The sequence below is a fragment of the Stegostoma tigrinum genome, chromosome 45 (assembly GCF_030684315.1).
Source record: "Stegostoma tigrinum isolate sSteTig4 chromosome 45, sSteTig4.hap1, whole genome shotgun sequence".
NCBI classification, from domain to species: domain Eukaryota; kingdom Metazoa; phylum Chordata; class Chondrichthyes; order Orectolobiformes; family Stegostomatidae; genus Stegostoma; species Stegostoma tigrinum.
In genome coordinates this window covers 9,125,769-9,143,430 of record NC_081398.1, presented here as the reverse complement: position 1 = coordinate 9,143,430, position 17,662 = coordinate 9,125,769, and the positions used below count along the sequence as shown (strand labels likewise).

General features: G+C 47.5%; 1 protein-coding gene across 1 annotated transcript in view; it reads right to left on the bottom strand.

The window, feature by feature from the left end:
• LOC125448669 (zonadhesin-like) overlaps nucleotides 1-17,662 on the bottom strand; it is a 112,674-nt gene that overhangs the window by 40,896 nt on the left and 54,116 nt on the right. The window contains exons 24-33 of the mRNA XM_059642657.1: nucleotides 17,312-17,455; nucleotides 16,149-16,250; nucleotides 14,039-14,208; nucleotides 12,622-12,821; nucleotides 11,497-11,638; nucleotides 9,645-9,892; nucleotides 8,452-8,629; nucleotides 6,516-6,624; nucleotides 3,645-3,730; nucleotides 1,558-1,734 (exon numbers count right to left, since the gene is read on the bottom strand). Coding sequence (XP_059498640.1) covers nucleotides 1,558-1,734; nucleotides 3,645-3,730; nucleotides 6,516-6,624; nucleotides 8,452-8,629; nucleotides 9,645-9,892; nucleotides 11,497-11,638; nucleotides 12,622-12,821; nucleotides 14,039-14,208; nucleotides 16,149-16,250; nucleotides 17,312-17,455 — 1,556 coding nt within the window. The remainder of the gene's footprint in view (nucleotides 1-1,557; nucleotides 1,735-3,644; nucleotides 3,731-6,515; nucleotides 6,625-8,451; nucleotides 8,630-9,644; nucleotides 9,893-11,496; nucleotides 11,639-12,621; nucleotides 12,822-14,038; nucleotides 14,209-16,148; nucleotides 16,251-17,311; nucleotides 17,456-17,662) is intronic.

The window sequence follows — 17,662 nt, the reverse complement described above, 5'->3', positions numbered from 1 at the left end:
AGTTTGAAGATTTTCAATTGAAATTTAGATTGTCAGCCATTCACTAGTCTCAATAACATACTTAGGGGAGAGACTTACAAAAAAACCACTCCCTGCTGTCTGAAGAACTGCCTCTCTCGAATTTTTATCATTGAACATGTACACAAAGTTGCAAACATTCTTTAATGGAAGAACTTAAGTTTATGACACAATAAAAGAAAATCAAAACAAAGCTACGTATATATGTGACAGGAAAATAAGTTTTAACTTTTTTCCAACACTATACAGATACTCAATCCCAGAGAAACCTCACTCCTATCTGAATTCTCATTTAATAGAATCTTCCCAGTTTTCCTCCAGGAATGCTGAGATAGTTTTTTTTTTGACTTTTTAAGAGTCCTGGCAATAAGCTTTCTTCCAAGCCTGAAGGCCTAAAACCTCCTTTCAGTCCCAACAACTTCAAGATGTCTATACAAATTCCCAGCTTGGAAGTTTCACAGACTAAAACCACTTCTGCTCACTTGACTGGTGCCCCCTGAACTGACAACTTGGCTCTCCTGCTAATAGCAAACTGTTCTCCCAGCTGACCTGAAGTCAAAATTAAACCTAGTGGCCTCTGATCTATTTTCCTCTGTGTGTCCTTTACATTTATCTCCATCCATTAACACCTCAGGTGTCTTCTTCGGCACTTGACTGAATCTCATACCTTCTTGGAAATGATATCACTACCTCACTGTTCCAAATAACTTTCTAACCTCATCAAATAAGTTCCCTTCACAGAACTGAAACCATGCATCTGCCTCTATTTTAAAAATCTAAATCTCAAATGGTAGTAATATATATCATGCATCTTTTATTACATCGAAATCAAATGTTTTATACAGCTCCAGTTTCCCCTTAGTTTTGGCTGTTAAACACCAAAATATTTGGAATGCTTTCTTAACAAGCTTAGTCTGTCTGACTGGCTGCCTTCGGGATGAGTGGAGATGTGCTCCAAGCTCAATTTATACCTCTACATTGAATAATCAAAGACCATCTCCCACCCTGGTTATAATCTCTTCCAACCTCCTCTGTCAGATGGAGGTTACTCAGAGACTAACAGATTCAAGGACAGAGGAAGGGCCTAAGAAAGGGTAACTAGACCCGAAACGTTAACTCTGTTTTCTCCTTCACAGACATGTCAGACCTGCTGACCCTTTCCAGCAACTTCTGTTTTTATTCCTGATTTAGGGATGGGTACTTCCCTGCTGTTATTGGACTTCTGAATGGAACTCTCACATGTCAGATTTAATGCTGATCTCACTCTTTCTCTGCAGCTGTAACTTTGTGTTCCTTGCTCTGTTCTATCGCCCTGAAGCACTTTGTATGGTGTGGTCCACCTGTACCGCACGCAAAGCCAAACTTTTCACTGTACCTAGGTACACGTGACAATAATAAATCGAATCGCTGCTCCTCAGAACTTGGAGAAGATGCTTTGTTGCTTTGAATGCTGCATTGGAGAATCTTTCCTGCATTTCTGAGTGGATCCACTGTAAGGTCACGTTGTGGGACACTGACTGGGTTAGACTAGCTACTTACGGCAGAAGGTCTGGTTTCTCCAGGTGACCGGGATTCCAGCTTTGGTGCAAAGGGCTGCGTAGGTTCCCAGGGCAAAACAGAGTGATGCCATCTCATCGGTCCCACAGGACATGTCATACACACAGTCATTGAAGTAGCTCTCTGGAGGAATGCGCTTGTTGCACTCTCGGAATGGACCTTCAGTGGAGAGAATGGAAACAGTCTCCTGATTCGCTGAGTTAGCCTCAACAACAGCACGCATTCACACAGCACTTTTTAACAGGGATTCAAAGTGGACTTGGGGGCCGAGTGGCCTCCTTCTGCGCTGACATGACCTCAAACAAAATTGCTTCGAGGAACGCAACTAGGCCCGACAGAAAAAAAGGTCAGGTTAGAAGAACGGAAGAGAGAGAGGGAGAGAGGTTTAGGGAGAGAATTCCAGAGCTACAGTAACTGGTAACGGTTGGGAGGAAAACATAGGACCTGGAAAATTTTGGGACTGATGAAGGCGTAGGGAGGAGGAATGGAGAGTTCCTGATCTCAGAGCTTCCTGGGATCGAGCTGGTGTGAATGTCTTCTCCCCGGGACCTGTACTAGACCATCCAGAACCCATTCGGAAGGTGATGACCCCGAGAGCTCTCAGGGGTCCCAGAAGTGAAAGAAGGGACAACTGCCTGTCCGAAACCACAAACCTCCAACGTTAGTCCCTTCTTCCTGAGGTAAGGGGCCCACAACTGAACCCAGGTAGACATTTGACCAGGGGTCTAACTGGCACATGTTGGATTGTGGTCATCACTTGCAATAGTGAATTAGTTGGGAAGATTTTATTCACTGAGGCTTTGTATTTTTGCTATAGGTATGAAGTCAGGTAGTAAAACCATCCACATTTCTCTATTTTTGTCATATTTATAATCGTTAGGCAATTAGGTTGGCACAGCCGGTGTGCCAGGGTTCAAGGGTACGGTACATTGCCGGACTTTAACCAGACTGATCATGGTGTGAGTTGAAATTGACGCCTGTGGACTGTGCACCACTACTCCCCTGTCATGAAGACCTGAAGCACGTGCCAATGCGCTCCCTTATCTTTCTTTCACCACCCACCCCACCCTCCAGGTAGCCCAGAGGGAACACAGGCACTCTTGAACGTGGACCCAGGGAGTAATGAGTGCCCTTGGCTGTGGTGAGCCCGACCATGTCTCCAACATGATGGTCATGAGACAGCAATCTGCAGCTGTTGGTTTGGTGTGGGGATAGAGATGGTAGGATGGTGCCTGGCACAGGGAGGACAGGGTACCCTGGCTGGTTTCACTCACCCACACCCTACTGTGGAGCTTTGAGAGGATCTGTCTTTGGGATTGTGTGCGTCTCGGGCAATCCTTTGTGTACGTCTCTCGTTGGTACTCTACGTGGATCTCAGAGTCTCATGCGAACCAGGGTGAGCTCGCCCGCTGGATACAAACTGGCTTGGCCATCGATGAGCAGCGGTGGAAAGATTTAGTAAGAAATGCCGATGCTGGAGTCAGAGACAACACAGTGTGGAGCTGGAGGAATGCAGCAGGCCAGGCAGGATGAGAGGAGCAAGAAAGCTGATGTTTCAGATCGGGATCCTTCTTTAGAAATTTTCCTGACCCAAAATGTCAGCTTTCCTGCTCCTCTCACGCTGCCTGGCCTGCTGTGTTTCTCCAGCTCCACACTGTGTTAGCAGTGGAACGGTGTTTTTTGGAGAGGAGATCAATAACTAGTGTTCAGCAGGGATCAGTGTTGGGACCTTTGTTGTTTGTAACATATATAAACGATTTGGAGAAAAATGTAAGTTTGCTGATGGCACCAAAACTGGCAGTTACAGATAATGAGGAGGATTGTCAAAGGATACAGCAGTTTGTAGATAGACTTCAGGTTTGGGCAGAGAAATGGCAGATGGAGATGCAACAAAACCAAGGTGATGTACTTTGGATTCAGGTGCAATAAGTGGTGGAAATCTTAGAAGTGTTGACATACAGAGGGGATCTGGGCATACAGGTCCACAGGAACGTGGTGACCCAGCTGAGTGATGTGATCAAGAAGGAATATAGCAGGCTTGCATTTATCAGCTGCTCAGGGGCACTTACCGTTCGGGTCATTGATAAATCCACAACTCTCCGGTTTCTTAAATTCATCCTCGTCGCAGTCTGAGGGATTATCTTCGTGAGTGCACCTGTGAATATAACAGCTCAAAGATTTAAATATGTGAACAGACTGGAGAGTGAGAGCAGAGCAATTTACAACAATAGTTCCAGGAAAGAGAGACGGATTGAAGAAGATGGAACTTGTACTCCTTGGCGAGAGGAAGGTAATATAAAGGCTTGAGCAAGCTGAACAGATAGGGACAATGTGTTCCTGCTCATAGAAAGAAAAAAGAGGGTGAGAGGGCATAGATTTAAAGCGATGGGCAGATGAAGCAAGGATGATCTGAGGAGATAACAAGGTGTAGAGCTGGATGAACACAGCAGGCCAGATGGCATCACAGGAGCAGGAAAGCTGATGTTTTGAATCTGGAACCTTCTTCAGAAAAGGGTCTTCTTTTCTGAAGAAGGGTCCAGATCCAAAACATCAGCTTTCCTGCTCCTGTGATGCTGCCTGGCCTGCTGTGTTCATCCAGCTCTATACCTTGTTACCTCAGATTCTCTGGCATCGGCAGTATCTACAGTCTCCTCATGATGTGAGGAGGAAGCTTTGTTGAGTAGTTAGGGTCTGGAATGCACTGCTTGGAAATTGTGGTGGCAGGTTCAATTGAGGCTTTCTAGAGGGGCATCGGATAGTTATTGGGAAAGTGACAGTGTGGAGGGATAAGGGGGAAAAAGCAGGAGATTGGGTAATAAAATGGGCACAGGATTGATGGGCCAAATGGCCTTCTTCCACACAGTTATGATTCTGTGACATCTCAAGAGTTATGCACAGACCATCACGTCAGTGCAGGGGCATCATTCAAAGTGATTTCAAATGTCCGCTCCATGTTCCAGTTTTAGTCACCAGTTTTATTTATTTGCCTTTGGCCCACACCCAGGCCTAACCAATGAAGCACACAGGGCTTCGATGGGAAACAGAACAGTTCCACACCACAGGTCATCAAAGATTTTGGGGAGAGGTGGGAGGGATTCCATCTGCAAGGGACAATGCACATCATTCAGGTGTCATGAGGTGTCAGTGTTGGCTCAGTGTCCTCTGACCTCTAACCCAGAAGGCCCAACTCCAGGATTCTGCCAACGCTACTGCTGTTTTGCGATGAGGACAGCTATACCAGGAGAGGTGCTACCTTTCAGATGAACCTGCAGCAGAGCTGTGGTGCTATTTTGGGGAGCTTTTGGTCCAACATTTATCTCGCCCAATCAACACAGAGAAAAAAAAATCTGGTCACCTGGGATCCTGATTTGTGCAAATTTGCTGGCAGTGACCTGCATTATAAGACCTACATTCCAAAGGTCCTGCACCAGGTGAAGTGTCCTTAAGCAGCAAACGTTGCAATATATGCATCTTCTGTTTTATAAGATGGATGTTGTTTGGCACGTGAAGACAGCACCATTCAGTGTGTGGAAGGCATACAGTTCGGTAAACTATACTCATTCATTGATTCCCAGAAAGCATCATGGTCAATCTCCTCAACCTATCTGTCTTCTCCTCAGGGTGATGACTCCGGTTTGGGATGGTACACTGGAGCAGGTTGGAGGCTTGGAATTCGGTGATAAGTAGCTCACCTCCTGTCTCCCCAAAGCCTGTCACCATCTACAAGGCACAGGTCAGGATGGTGCAGCTCCAACAACACATGAGAAGCTTGACACCATTCAGGACATAGCAGCTCACATGACTGGCATCGCTTTCAACATTTGCTGCCTTCAACACAGCATCAGCAGTGACTACCATCGACATGACACACTGCAGCAACTCTCCAAGGCTCCTCAAGATCAGCCAATATTGTTTTGAATTATAGAGAGATTTGAGGGGCTGAATGGCCTCATCCTGCTCCCATTTTTTGAAGCTCTTCTTAAACACTGTGGCTCAGTTGGTAGCACCCTCACAACTGTTCCTCAAGGCTCTCAGTTCAGGGTCCTGAGCGCAACCATAAAGGCTCACATTCCAGTGCAGTGCTGGCTGAGTGCAGCACTGCTGGAAGTCCACATAATTAGCCAAAGAATGAGAAAGAATTCAAGAACACAAGAAATAGGAAACAGTGCAGATGATGTTGGTCTTGCAAATAGGAGCTAGAGGAGACCATTTGGTCCATCAAGCATGCTGTACCATTCAATATGCACCTGGCTGATGCTGGGGTCCATCTCCACTCTCCTCCCTGCTCCCCCTCATTTTCTCAACGCCCCGAGAAACCAAAACTCTGTCCATCCCTTCTTAAAAATATCCAACGATGGAGCATCTGCAGTCCTCTGGGGAAAATAATTGCAAAGATTCTTGTCCTCCCAGTCCTCAACCATAGCTCCCGGAGGAGACTTTTTTTACTACAAAAAGCTTGATGGGATTTTACAATGCAGAACGAAAAGAGCATTGGAATAGTATTGCCTTGTGAGTGACTCTTTGCAGGGAATACTTGAAGAAGAAACTGCAGGGATGTGGGGAGAGAACACAAGGAGGGAATAATTGGAGAGGTCTCCCAAAGAGCCGGTATAGGCAGGATGGGCCAAATGGCCTCCTTGTGAGCTGTGAGATTCATTGTGTGTGATATGGATGCATTGGGGCTTCACTGTGGGACGCAGGAGGTCGGCTAATGTTATATTTCTTAACAGGTTGCTGAGTTTGTATTGTCAAACGTACTGATTAGAAGGAAATTCTTATGTTAGGTTGTGGACTAACTGTCAGATCTGGTAGGGGGAGGTGTAGGCCACTTTTGAGAATGAGATGTACTAACTGGAAATTGAGATGCATCAGCAAAGGGAAAAAAAAATGCAGCGACAGCAAGGCTGTTATCCAATAAGTAAATTAAAAAGTGCACTTACTGAGTGTCTGTGCCTGGTACCAGCCAACTGTTCCCGAATTCCTTAGTGCTGTCAGCGTTGTCACCATTGGGCGTACGTTCATCATCGGAACGGTCTCCATTGTAGTTTCCTGCATTGAGGACAGTGCAACGGGGCCTAACATTAGTCACCAGGCCTGCAGGTGGCGAGGCGTATCCAAGGAAGGAATGGCCAAGCGTCGGCCGCTGGGATTGGTGTAAATAGGCCAACCTTCTACACCTTGGTGCCCTATTAGGAGCCAAAGACCAGTGGACCCATTGGACAGGGCGCCTCCAGCATACCTGTCACTGGGTGGAGCCTGCGTTGCTGGGGTAACTGAGTCGGGATGAGGAAACACTCCCCCAATTCCCCATCTCGGTTTCCCGAAAGCACTGGCTGCCTTCCCCATCCCTCCCCAACCCGCCATCAGGGAGATGTTCAGCTCAAGACCTACAAGTGATAAGAGATCTAGTTAAGGAGGAGCCCCATTTCAATTGATTGGTTCTGTCTTGGGCTTTGGCTGTCTGATGTTTGACAGAGGAAAACCTGACCTTTTCTGAACCCTTTCAAGTTCCACAACATCCTTCGTGCAGCAGGGAGACCAGAATTAAACGCAGTATTCCAAAAGTGGCCCAACCAATGTCTGTACAGCCACAACGTGACCTCCCAACTCCTGTACTCAATGCACTGATCAATAAAGGCAAGTGTACCAAACACCTTCATCACTGCCCCGTCTACCTGCAGTTCCACTTTCAAGGAACTATGAACCTGCACCTCAAGGTCTCTCTGTTAGGCGACAGCCCCCAGGACCTTACCATTAAGTATATAAGTCCTGCTCTGATTTGCCTATCCAAATGCAGCACCTCACATTTGTGGTCAGAATGTGGAAGCTACCACCTTTCGGGGAAGAAAAAATGACAGAGAGATATTCTGTTGTCCATATCGCAGCCTACACTTTATTTATTCTGCAGGTGCAAAATTGACCCTTTATTTATTTAGCGATGCCCCAGAGCTCCTCATTTGTCGAGTTTACACATAGTCTGTAAAAGGGGACGCTCCTCAATAACATGCCCACACTGATGGCTGCACATTGACCATGATCTGTTTGAACTGTGTTGGCATCAGTTATTCATCTCTGTATCCAACTCCATTGAAAAGTGAAAGCAGCGGTGCCCCTGGTGGTCTCTGAGTGATGTGTGTTTTAACCAAGCCCACCCCTCATTTTTCAACCGTCACCCCAACTTCAAGGTTCTCGCAAAACAGGAAACAACATCTGCCTTTCCCATGTCTTTTCTGTTTCAATTTAGTTTTCTCTTTGCCTTCCAGAAGGATACAGACCCTGTCTAGCCTTTCGTCCTAAGGCAATCACTCATTCGAAGCATTAGTCCAATAAACATTCTCTGACTTGCTTCCAACCTCCTGTAACTACCCAGGGCTGAACACAGTACTCCAGATGCAGGTGGGACCAGACTAGTTGGGGGATTATGGTCAGCATGGACTGTTTCCGTGCTGTGTGACTCTAGGTGATACATTCTGGTGTTTAGGCCACTCAGCCCCTCTCACCGCCACTCTGGCTAACCTGTATCTTAACGATCAAGCGCCTTCATTCCACATCCACGTCACCTGTAACTCCAGCCATGTTGGCTTTGACACTTTCTCCCGGTCTCTACAACATTTACAGGGGAGACAGTTCCTGATGCGCCCACCCCATTGTGTGAGCAAGTGACGCCTGCCCCAGCTGAACAACCTGACCCTGATACCCAACGTCATTCTGGATTCATTCCAGAGATCATTTCTCTCGACGCATCTCATTTTAATCCTTTGACCACCTTAGCTGTCTTCTCTTGAGGGAGTGCAAGACCCAATCTGTCTTCACCTGACATCAGAGCGGGTGGAACAGTGACCCCCCCCTCCCCCGTGTCTTTTTTTTGTGCCTTACCACAGAGGCCACAGAGATGTCCCGTGTAGGAAGACGGGACAGTGACGTCAACGTGATGGTTCCCATTGTAGCGCACCTTCAGGCCGAAATCTGTCTCCAGGGAGACGTAGCTGCCGCTGATGCGAATCACCAGTTTGTTGTCGATGAAGATGGGCGTGCTGACCCTGAGCCCATCCAGCTGCAAGAGAGGAGGAGGAGACGCCATCAGGAAGGGGATCAGAGGGCCTGCCTCCTCAATCCCAGGCCCAGAGTAGGGAGGGAGAAACTGTTGGCGGAGAGGTTGGAAACAGGGGCCACACAAGTTTAAGGCAAATAAAAACAGTGGCAACATGTGGAAAAGCCTTTGGCTCCAGCGAGTAGATCGCTCCAGAGTGTGGCAGAGGGTCATCATCTGACAAGAAAAGTATTTCTGAAACCCAAATGGACTAGGTGAGTTGCTCTACTGAGAATGCATGCCATGGGCCAACTGTCTCTTTCAGCGCTATGGGGCTCTGAGGAAGGGTCACCAGACCTGAAACATTAAGTGATTTTCTTCTTCACAGATGCTGCCTGACCTTTTCCAGCAACTTCTGTTCTTGTTCCTTCAGTGCTATAACTGTTTGGTGATCCTAAGACCAGAAGAGGTAGAATCATAGAATCCCTACCAGTGTGTAAGTAGGCCATTCGGCCCATAGAGTCTGCACTGATCTTCCAAAGAGCATCCCACCCAGACCTTCCCCTATCCCTGCAATTCCCATGGCTCATCCGCTCTAACCTGCACATTTTCCGACTTTGGGAGGAAACCGGAGCACCCTGAGGAAACCCACATGGACAATCGCCTGAGGCTGGAATCGAACCTGGGTCCCTGGTACTGTGAAACAGCGGTGTTAACCACTGAGCTACCACGTCCAGTTCTCCCCCAGTGTGGCCAGACAATTTTTATCCTTCAATCGATATCACTTTAAAAACAATCTATCTGTTCATTACTATGGGTGCAAGCTTACTGTGTGCAAATTGAGCTCCACATTTTCCTACATTACAACAGTGAATTCCTCTCAAAAAGAGTGTTGTAAAGTGCCATGGACTGTCTGATGATGTGACACTCTGGAAGTAATCCCACATGTGTGAGATTGGATCCCATTGGATTGTAACCAATGGCAGGGAGATGAGCAGAGTGACTTTGAGCAGGCAGCAAGGTCCCCTGAGATACTCACGATGACTTTTCGGTTCTTCATTAGGGTCACATGGTGGCCGTAGACGTCAACATGCACAGCCTTGACGTAGGAGACCCGCGTGTTCCTGCCCCGGTGCTCATTGCTAGTCTCCACGTTGAAGTTGGGCAGGCCAGATGTGGCGTTGCAGAGCTTGGAGAAGGTGTAAGTGCAGTTACCCATGAAGTTGTACGAGAGCTTGTCAAAGGTCTTGTAATGGGGGTCTCCTGAGGCCATGCACGTTTCATGGCCTGTAAGAAATCAGCAGAGACCGGGTTGGGGTCAGTGTTCATAGATGGTAGAATCATAGAATCCCTACAGTATGGAAACAGGCCATTTGGCCCAACAAGTTCACACCACCCCTCTGAAGAGTATCCCACCCAGACCCATTCCCCTAATTTCCCATGTCTTACCCACCCTAACCTGCACATCCCTGGATACTATGGGGCAATTTAGCACGGCCAGTTGACCCTAACCTGCATATCTTTGGACTGTGGGAGGAAACTGGAGCAAACACACCCAGACATGGGGAGAATTGCAAACTCCAACAGACAGTCGTCCGAGGGTGGGATCAAACCTGGCTCCCTGGCACTGTGAGGCAGCAGTGCTAACCACTGAACCACTGTGACGTGTTCTGTTGCAGATGGAAAATGCAGTGATCCACGCTTAATGCCAGATGACAACTGCCCAGAGGGAATTGGGAGGGGGATGAAGTAGTATAGAATAGCCTTTATTTTCATGTGCACTCGAATGAGTGGAGCGAAAAATTTGTAATGTCACCTGTAGCGCCATCTTATGTACAAGATACCTAGGTGCAGGTACTTTAAGTCTTGTCACACAATTGAAATAGTGAAAAAAAAGTAGTCTAGGCAGATTGGGAGAGTTTAAGCACTCATCCCGGAGCCTCCAGGGTGAAGTCTGTAAGACTGGCAATCAGACTTCCTGGGAATGCCATGCCCACTTCCTGTCACACAAGTTTACTGTGAGCAATGACACAGTGGAGCACACTGGTAAAGTCTCTTGGAAAGCACCCATCGAGGAACTGGGACCGCCAGCGCCAACAAGGGTTCATTGGCTAAATACCAGGAGGCCCCAGGCCTGAAATCTGAGGTAGAAAATGGAGGGTTGACCACAAACCTTCATGCCCATGGCTTGTCAGCTGGAATCAGCAGCCAAGGCATGGCTACTTTTCTGCTCTCATCGGAAATTGGTCCAAGGAGCGATGTTTTCCAATTACTGACAGTTCTAACATCTCTGGACTGGCAATTGGGTCAATACTCTGGGAATGCAAGCTCCAATCTCGACCCAGTAGCAGGCGGGGTTTAAAGTCAATTATTAGGAATTCATTTGGAGCCACATTTCAATCTGGAGTCTCGGTGATGGCGGCCACGGCAATGATGTCCACAGCCATCTGGCTCACTGTCACCCATTTGGGGAAGGGAAATATGCCATCCTTACCCGGTCTGGCCTACACGTGACTCCAGGCCCACAGCAACATGACTCCGACTTAGCTGAGCAAGACACTCCGTGTGGCAACTACATCCCTCAGACAAACAAAAATAATGGTGCGGTGACTGTTGGCTTGGTGTTCCTAACAACTAGAATAAACCCCCAGCTCTGGCAAACTGAGAACTTCATTTTGGCTTCTTAAAGAAAAGAAGCTGGAAGTGTAACGCTTATTGGTTTACACTCAAAATTCCGACAGCTCGTTGGACGTTCCTGTTGAGGAAAACCTTCACCGTTACCCAGCCTCGGCCTTCGCCATCCTCCACACCAAGGTGGCCGTGACTTGGCAATGGGTCTCGGCCCCTTCGGGCGAGGCTGTTGTCCCCAAAACGAAGGTGAAAAGTCTTACCCTTCGGGTGACAGCCGTAAACGCCATCCAGCAGGTCACACACCTCCAACTGCGAGCAGCCTGCAGAGTCACAGCTAACTTTCTTCGGACTGACACAGGTACATTTATTGCCACAGCCAGGTGAGTACCAAGACTCGTTGATCTGTGAGTGGACAGAGGCTCTGATATTAGCTGCGCCATCGTTAAAGTGCAGGAGGAGGCCATTTGGCCCATCATGCCCCTGGCGACCTCTCTAAGAGCACGTTTGACACAGTGGCTGTTGTCTGTTTTACATCACAGATATACCAATTTTTGTGAAGTGGAAGTATTGGGGATATATAAAGCGAGGCCATAGATCTCATTACGTGGCACAGGAACGCGAAAGGTCTACTTCTGCTCTTGTATAGCCCCAGGAATAACATTTCAGTTGAATTTTGTACATTTTCCTTCATTGGAAGTGATCTTTGTATTGGCCCTAAAAGCCAGTTGCTCATGTGAATTTGTCCTTTTGTTTTGCTTACGCAAACATGTAACTAGTTTTAATCAACATATTAACTCCAGGGTGTGTGAGATTCCAACCCAAATCTCCTGTTCTAGTAGTAGGGACACTTCCACTACATTACAAGATCCAGATCCATTTTTCCAATTGTCACCAAAAACCCTCGGACAGCACCTGCCAAACCCATGACCACTTCCAACCACAAGGAAAAGGGCAGCAGATACATGGGAACATCACCCCCTGTATGTTCCCTTCCGAGTCACTCACTGTCTAGACTTGGATATATTTCGCTGTTCCTTTCGGGTCAAAATCCTGGAAATCCCTCCGTAATAGCATTGTTGAGGGGACTGCAGCGTTTCAAGAATGCAGCTCACCACCAGCTTCTCTAGGGTCAACTAGGACCAGGCAATAAATGCTGACCAGCCAGCGACGCCCACGTCCCAAAATGAATTGACAAGCAGTCGCATGTGTCAGGCCTTTGACTTGCGCACTGCCCACCCGCAATGTTTTATTGCAACTGGACTTGTGTGCAAGTCTTGGGCAGTGAAGTGAAACAGGCTGTTCATCCTGGTGTGGGAGCTGGGGGGTGTCACCAAAGCTGGGTCTGTAGAGATTTGCGATATTGGGAATAAAGAACGATTACTTACCGGGTGATAATTGCCTTCCCTATCGGTACATCCACAGTCAGAGCGGGGAACACACTTATTGTCACTAAGAACGTACCCAGGGTCACAGTCACATCCCTCAATACATTTGTGTGAACAGCTGAGGTTGCTGGGTTGGCTACAGGTCTCAGGGCACAAATTGGCACATAAGCTGTAGTGGGAGTTCGGTGGGCAGGTTGGAGCTGCAAAACAAAATCGAGGATCGTTTAGCCTCCAAACAATAAGAGACACATTGGTGATGGTAAGCAAGATCTCACACTGCCCAGCTCACTGAACTAAAGTTCTACCATCTTCTCCTGAGATCGCAAAACAGAAATGGTACGTTCTAGATTCTGAGGTTCACTTGCGGGAGAGATCCTGTGATACTGAACCTGTTAGAGTAACATGGGCCTAAAGTTTGTTTAATTCCATTGTTGGTGGGCTGTGGTTAGTCACTTTTTACCATCTTCAAAACTGTGTTTTTCCGAATGTTTGCAGGTGCAAAGGATCGTGAGGTTGGTCCAGGGACAGGGGCTTGAAATGAGAACATATCAGTCAGAGAGCGCGGAAACAGATCATTCAGTCCAACTGGTCCATGCTGACTAAGTTTCCCAAACTAAACTAGTCCCACCTGCCTGCGTATTTCCCTCTGAACCTTTCCTATCCTTGCATCCATCCAAAAGTCCTTTAAATATTGTGACGGTACCTGCACCCACCTGGCAGTTCATCCGATACATGCACCATCCAATTTGTGCAAAGGTTGTACCTCAGGTCTCTTTCAAATCTTTCTCCTCTTGCCTTAAAAATATGCCCCCTAGTTTTGAATCCCCCCACCCTCGGGAAAGGACCCTTGGCTATTCGCATTAGCTATACCCTTCATGATTTTATAAACCTCTACAGGGTCACCCTCAACTTCCTACACTCCCGTGGTACAAGTGCCAGCCTCTCCTTATAACAGTCATGGAGTCATAGAGACGTACAGCACAGAAACAGACCCTTCAGTCCAATTCATCCAAGCTGACCCGATATCCTAAATTAATCTAGTCCTATTTGCCAGGATTCGGCCCATATCCCTCTAAACCCTTCCTACTCATGTCCCCATCCAGATGCCTTCTAGATGTTATAACTGTACCAGCCTCCACAACTTCCTCTGGCTGCTCATTCCATACAGGCACCACCCTCTGTGTGAAAACGTTGTGCCTCAGGTCCCTTTTAAATCTTTGCCCTCTCACCTTAAACCCTATTCCCTCTGGTTCTGGACTCCCCTACCCTGTGGAAAAGACCTTGGCTATTCACCTAGTCCATGGCCCCTCCACGCCAGTCGGGAAGAGGGAGCCCGTGGATGTCAGTGTGTAAGTGATAAAGCACACAGGAAACAGACCCCTGTCCACGTGGCCAAATAAAAAGGGCGCTGACTTACTGCAGAAGTCTGGAGTCCTCCAGTTATGCACGGAGGCCCCAGCAGATAGACAGGCGTCGGTGTAGGCCTGGAGCTGGTCACACAGAGGAGGCTGGAAACCTTGGAACTGGCACATATCGTACACGCAGTTGTTGAAGTAGGGCATTGGGTCCACAATCTTAACGCAGTCCCTGTTAATTAAAACAACAGCCAGTCTTAAACACGGGCTTCAGGTCACAAAACTTTTGGCTGATATTCGGCGGTAGAGGAGCACGCCAAATACTTAGGGTTCTATTTATGACAGGGATTGATTCAAGGAGACTATCAAGGAAAGACCTGGAATGAATGAGAAGGCTCCATGTTGGTTAATGGGTACAAGGCTAAACCAAACTTAAACTTCTGATTGCAATTCCAGCATTGTCAGAAATGTCATGCTGATGTGTTATGTTGATGCGTTTTTCATTCAGTCATGAAATATAGATGTCAGTGGTCAGACCAAAGATTGTCACCCATCTCTCAAAGCCCTTGGACCAGTTAGACAGCGTTTATTACATGTAACATTCCCTCTAAGCTATACTACAGGTGGCTCAGTGGTTAGCACGGCTGCCTCACAGCACCAGGGATGTGTGTTCCATTCCAGTCTCGGGCAACTGTCTGTGTGCAGTTTGCACATTCTCCCCGTGTCTGCTTGGGTTTCCTCCGGGTGCTCCGGTTTCCCCCAAAGATGTGTAGGTTAGGGTGGATTGGCTGTGCTAAATTGCCCCATAGTGCCCAGGGATGTACAAGGCTAGGTGGATGAGCCATGGGAAATGCAGGGTCACAGAGATATGGTAGCGGGTCTGGGTGGGATGCTTTTCAGGGAGTTGGTGTGGACTTAATGGGCTGAATGGCCTGCTTCCACACAGTAGAGATTCTGTGTGCTGAACCTGGAAGTTCATCCAGGAAGGGGAAACAATAATGTTAGGGTGTTATTGGTCACATCTCGGCCGTACCAGGTAGGGACACAAGGTATTTGCCAAAGCTGATTCCTACTGGCACTGTTCTAAAGGTCGGTCACTGGACCCGAAACGTTAACTATGCTTTCTCTGTACAGTTGCTGCCAGAGCTCTGAGCTTTCCCAGCTATTTCTTTCTTGTGTTTCCCTAAAGGGGGAGAGTGAACCAGGTGAGATTTTGTTTTAAACAGCAATCAATGATAAGTTTATAGTCACTTGCTTTCAATTACAGATGAGTCAATTAATTGAATTTTAATTCCACCAGCTGCTATGGTCAGAATTGAAACTTGCTGCTGAACCATTAACTGAGATCTCTGGACTGTTAGCCCAGTGTCACTATCACTACATCACTATTTCAACCGACATTAAGATTGAAAGTTATTTTCTTTACAAGGCACACTAGCCTTGAAACTGCTTGGTGTTTTGCTGCCTCACCTTGGCCAGTCACCAAACCCAACGTGATATTTGGTTCCAATAAATATTGGGGACAGATCAAAGATATCCTGTTCCAATCCTGAACACACACACATTGGCAGGAGAATTCACTCATAACCTTTCACCCTTTCTCTCCTCACCGTCCCAGGCCCCAGAAACTCTTTGGAAAGGTTCAAGATTGCGCTTGCCACCATTTTCTCAAGGGATGGACAATAAATACTAACAATTGTGTAAAAGAATGGACAAACACAAACTTCGGACAGTAATCTCTATTCCCATTTCGATTTAGCACTTCCAGCTGAGGATGGTTGCAAATACTTTATCTTTCGCCTGGTGGCGCTAGGCTCCCCCAGTACGAACGGTGGGAATATTTGGGGAGCCTCCTCCTTGTGTTATTTGCTTTTATTTTGCTTCTGGACATCCAGACCGGCTCAAGTAACACCTTTTGTTCCTTTACTCACACCGCTTAGGCCTTAGGCCCAAACTGCAATGACAGATTCGTGTGAGCTGCCCCATCTTCCAGCCTATTACGATTTACCCTTGGCTCTCTCCTTCTCACCTTCCCTTGATCCAGTTCTGAAAGATAATTCATCAACCTAGCTTGTTAACTTTGTTTCTCCCCTTACTTCCTCAGCACTTTCTGCCTGTATTTCCAATGTCCGGCACCCGCAGTATTCCGCTGTTGCGATCCAGCTCTCCTACCTGAACGGTCCCGTTGTATCGATGATCATACCGCACTGGTCACTGCTGATCACTTTGTCGAAGACCTCTTTCTTGCATGGCATTGGGTCAATAGTCCTACACCTGGAACACAGAAACGTGACTCAATGGGTCTTTGCTTTCCTGCCAGAAAGAAACCTTAAAAAACAATTGGCCATGGCTTGGAGTTGGGAGATAAGAGTCAGTGAATGTGCAATCAGTATGGACTCAGTGGCAGGGTCTTAGATTGGCTCAGGATTGCACCTTGAGCCAATTGGATGACAGAAGCGTGCCTCCCGCGTCATCTTGAAACCATTTCCCTCTCCTGCAAACAGTATTGACAAAGGTGTTGAGGAGGAGTGCAAGGCTGGTTTACAAGTTCCCAATTTCCAACCCTCAACTATTGGTGACCATGCCTTCATGGACCCAAGGGTTCCCTCTCTGAACCTTTCCCAGAGGGAAATGCGTGAAAGACATTCTGGACCAACTCATCTTGTATACGTCAAAATGGAATTCCACCACATTCATTTCAATATCCGACATTTTGTTCCGCTCTAGGCCACTCTCATACTTTGATTCGTTGCTCAAAAACCTACATCTTCAATCAAGCCTGTGCTAAACAGCTTGTTATACATAGAATCCCCACAGTGTGGAAACAGGCCCTTCAGCCCAACAGCCCACACCGACATTTGCAGCATCCCACCCAGACCCATACCCTTATAACCCACCTGATCTACACATCCCTGGACACTACGGGGCAATTTAGCACAGCCAATCCACCCTAACCTGCACATTCCTGGGCACTCTGGGACAATTTAGCACGGCCAATCCACCCTAACCCGCACATCCCTGGGCACTCTGGGACAATTTAGCACGGCCAATCCACCCTAACCCGCACATCCCTGGGCACTCTGGGACAATTTAGCACGGCCAATCCACCCTAACCTGCACATCCCTGGGTACTATGGGACAATTTAGCATGGCCAACCCACCCTAACCGGCACATCCCTGGGCACTACGGGACAATTTAGCATGGCCAACCCACCCTAACCTGCGCATCTTTGGACTGGCGCACAGTCTTCACTCTTCGGACCGTGGATTCTCCTGCCCCATCTAAGCACAGGAGATGAAGAGATTGATGTAACTTGGCTTTAAGCAGCACTTACGTCTCATCCTCATCGTCTTTTGTCTTCCAGCTGTCTCCAAATATGGTGTCATTTCCTGCCAAGGCGCCATTTGGCATCTGGTAATCATCACTGTCGTCACCATTAAAGTCACCACAGAGTCCGCACATCTCTGTGTTGTAGGAGCTAAGAGAGAAAGAGACCTTTAACAAATGGGCTGAGGTCTGGGGGGATTGAGAGACCTCTAGTGTGAATGACATTCAGGCAGAAGGTAGCTCAGCATCATGGTGTATGTCGCACAGGCAACAGATTTATAAAAGAAAAATCTTATCAGATGTGTAGCTGGGATGGCATTTGTTGCCCATCCCTAATTGCCCCCTGAGAAGGTGGTGG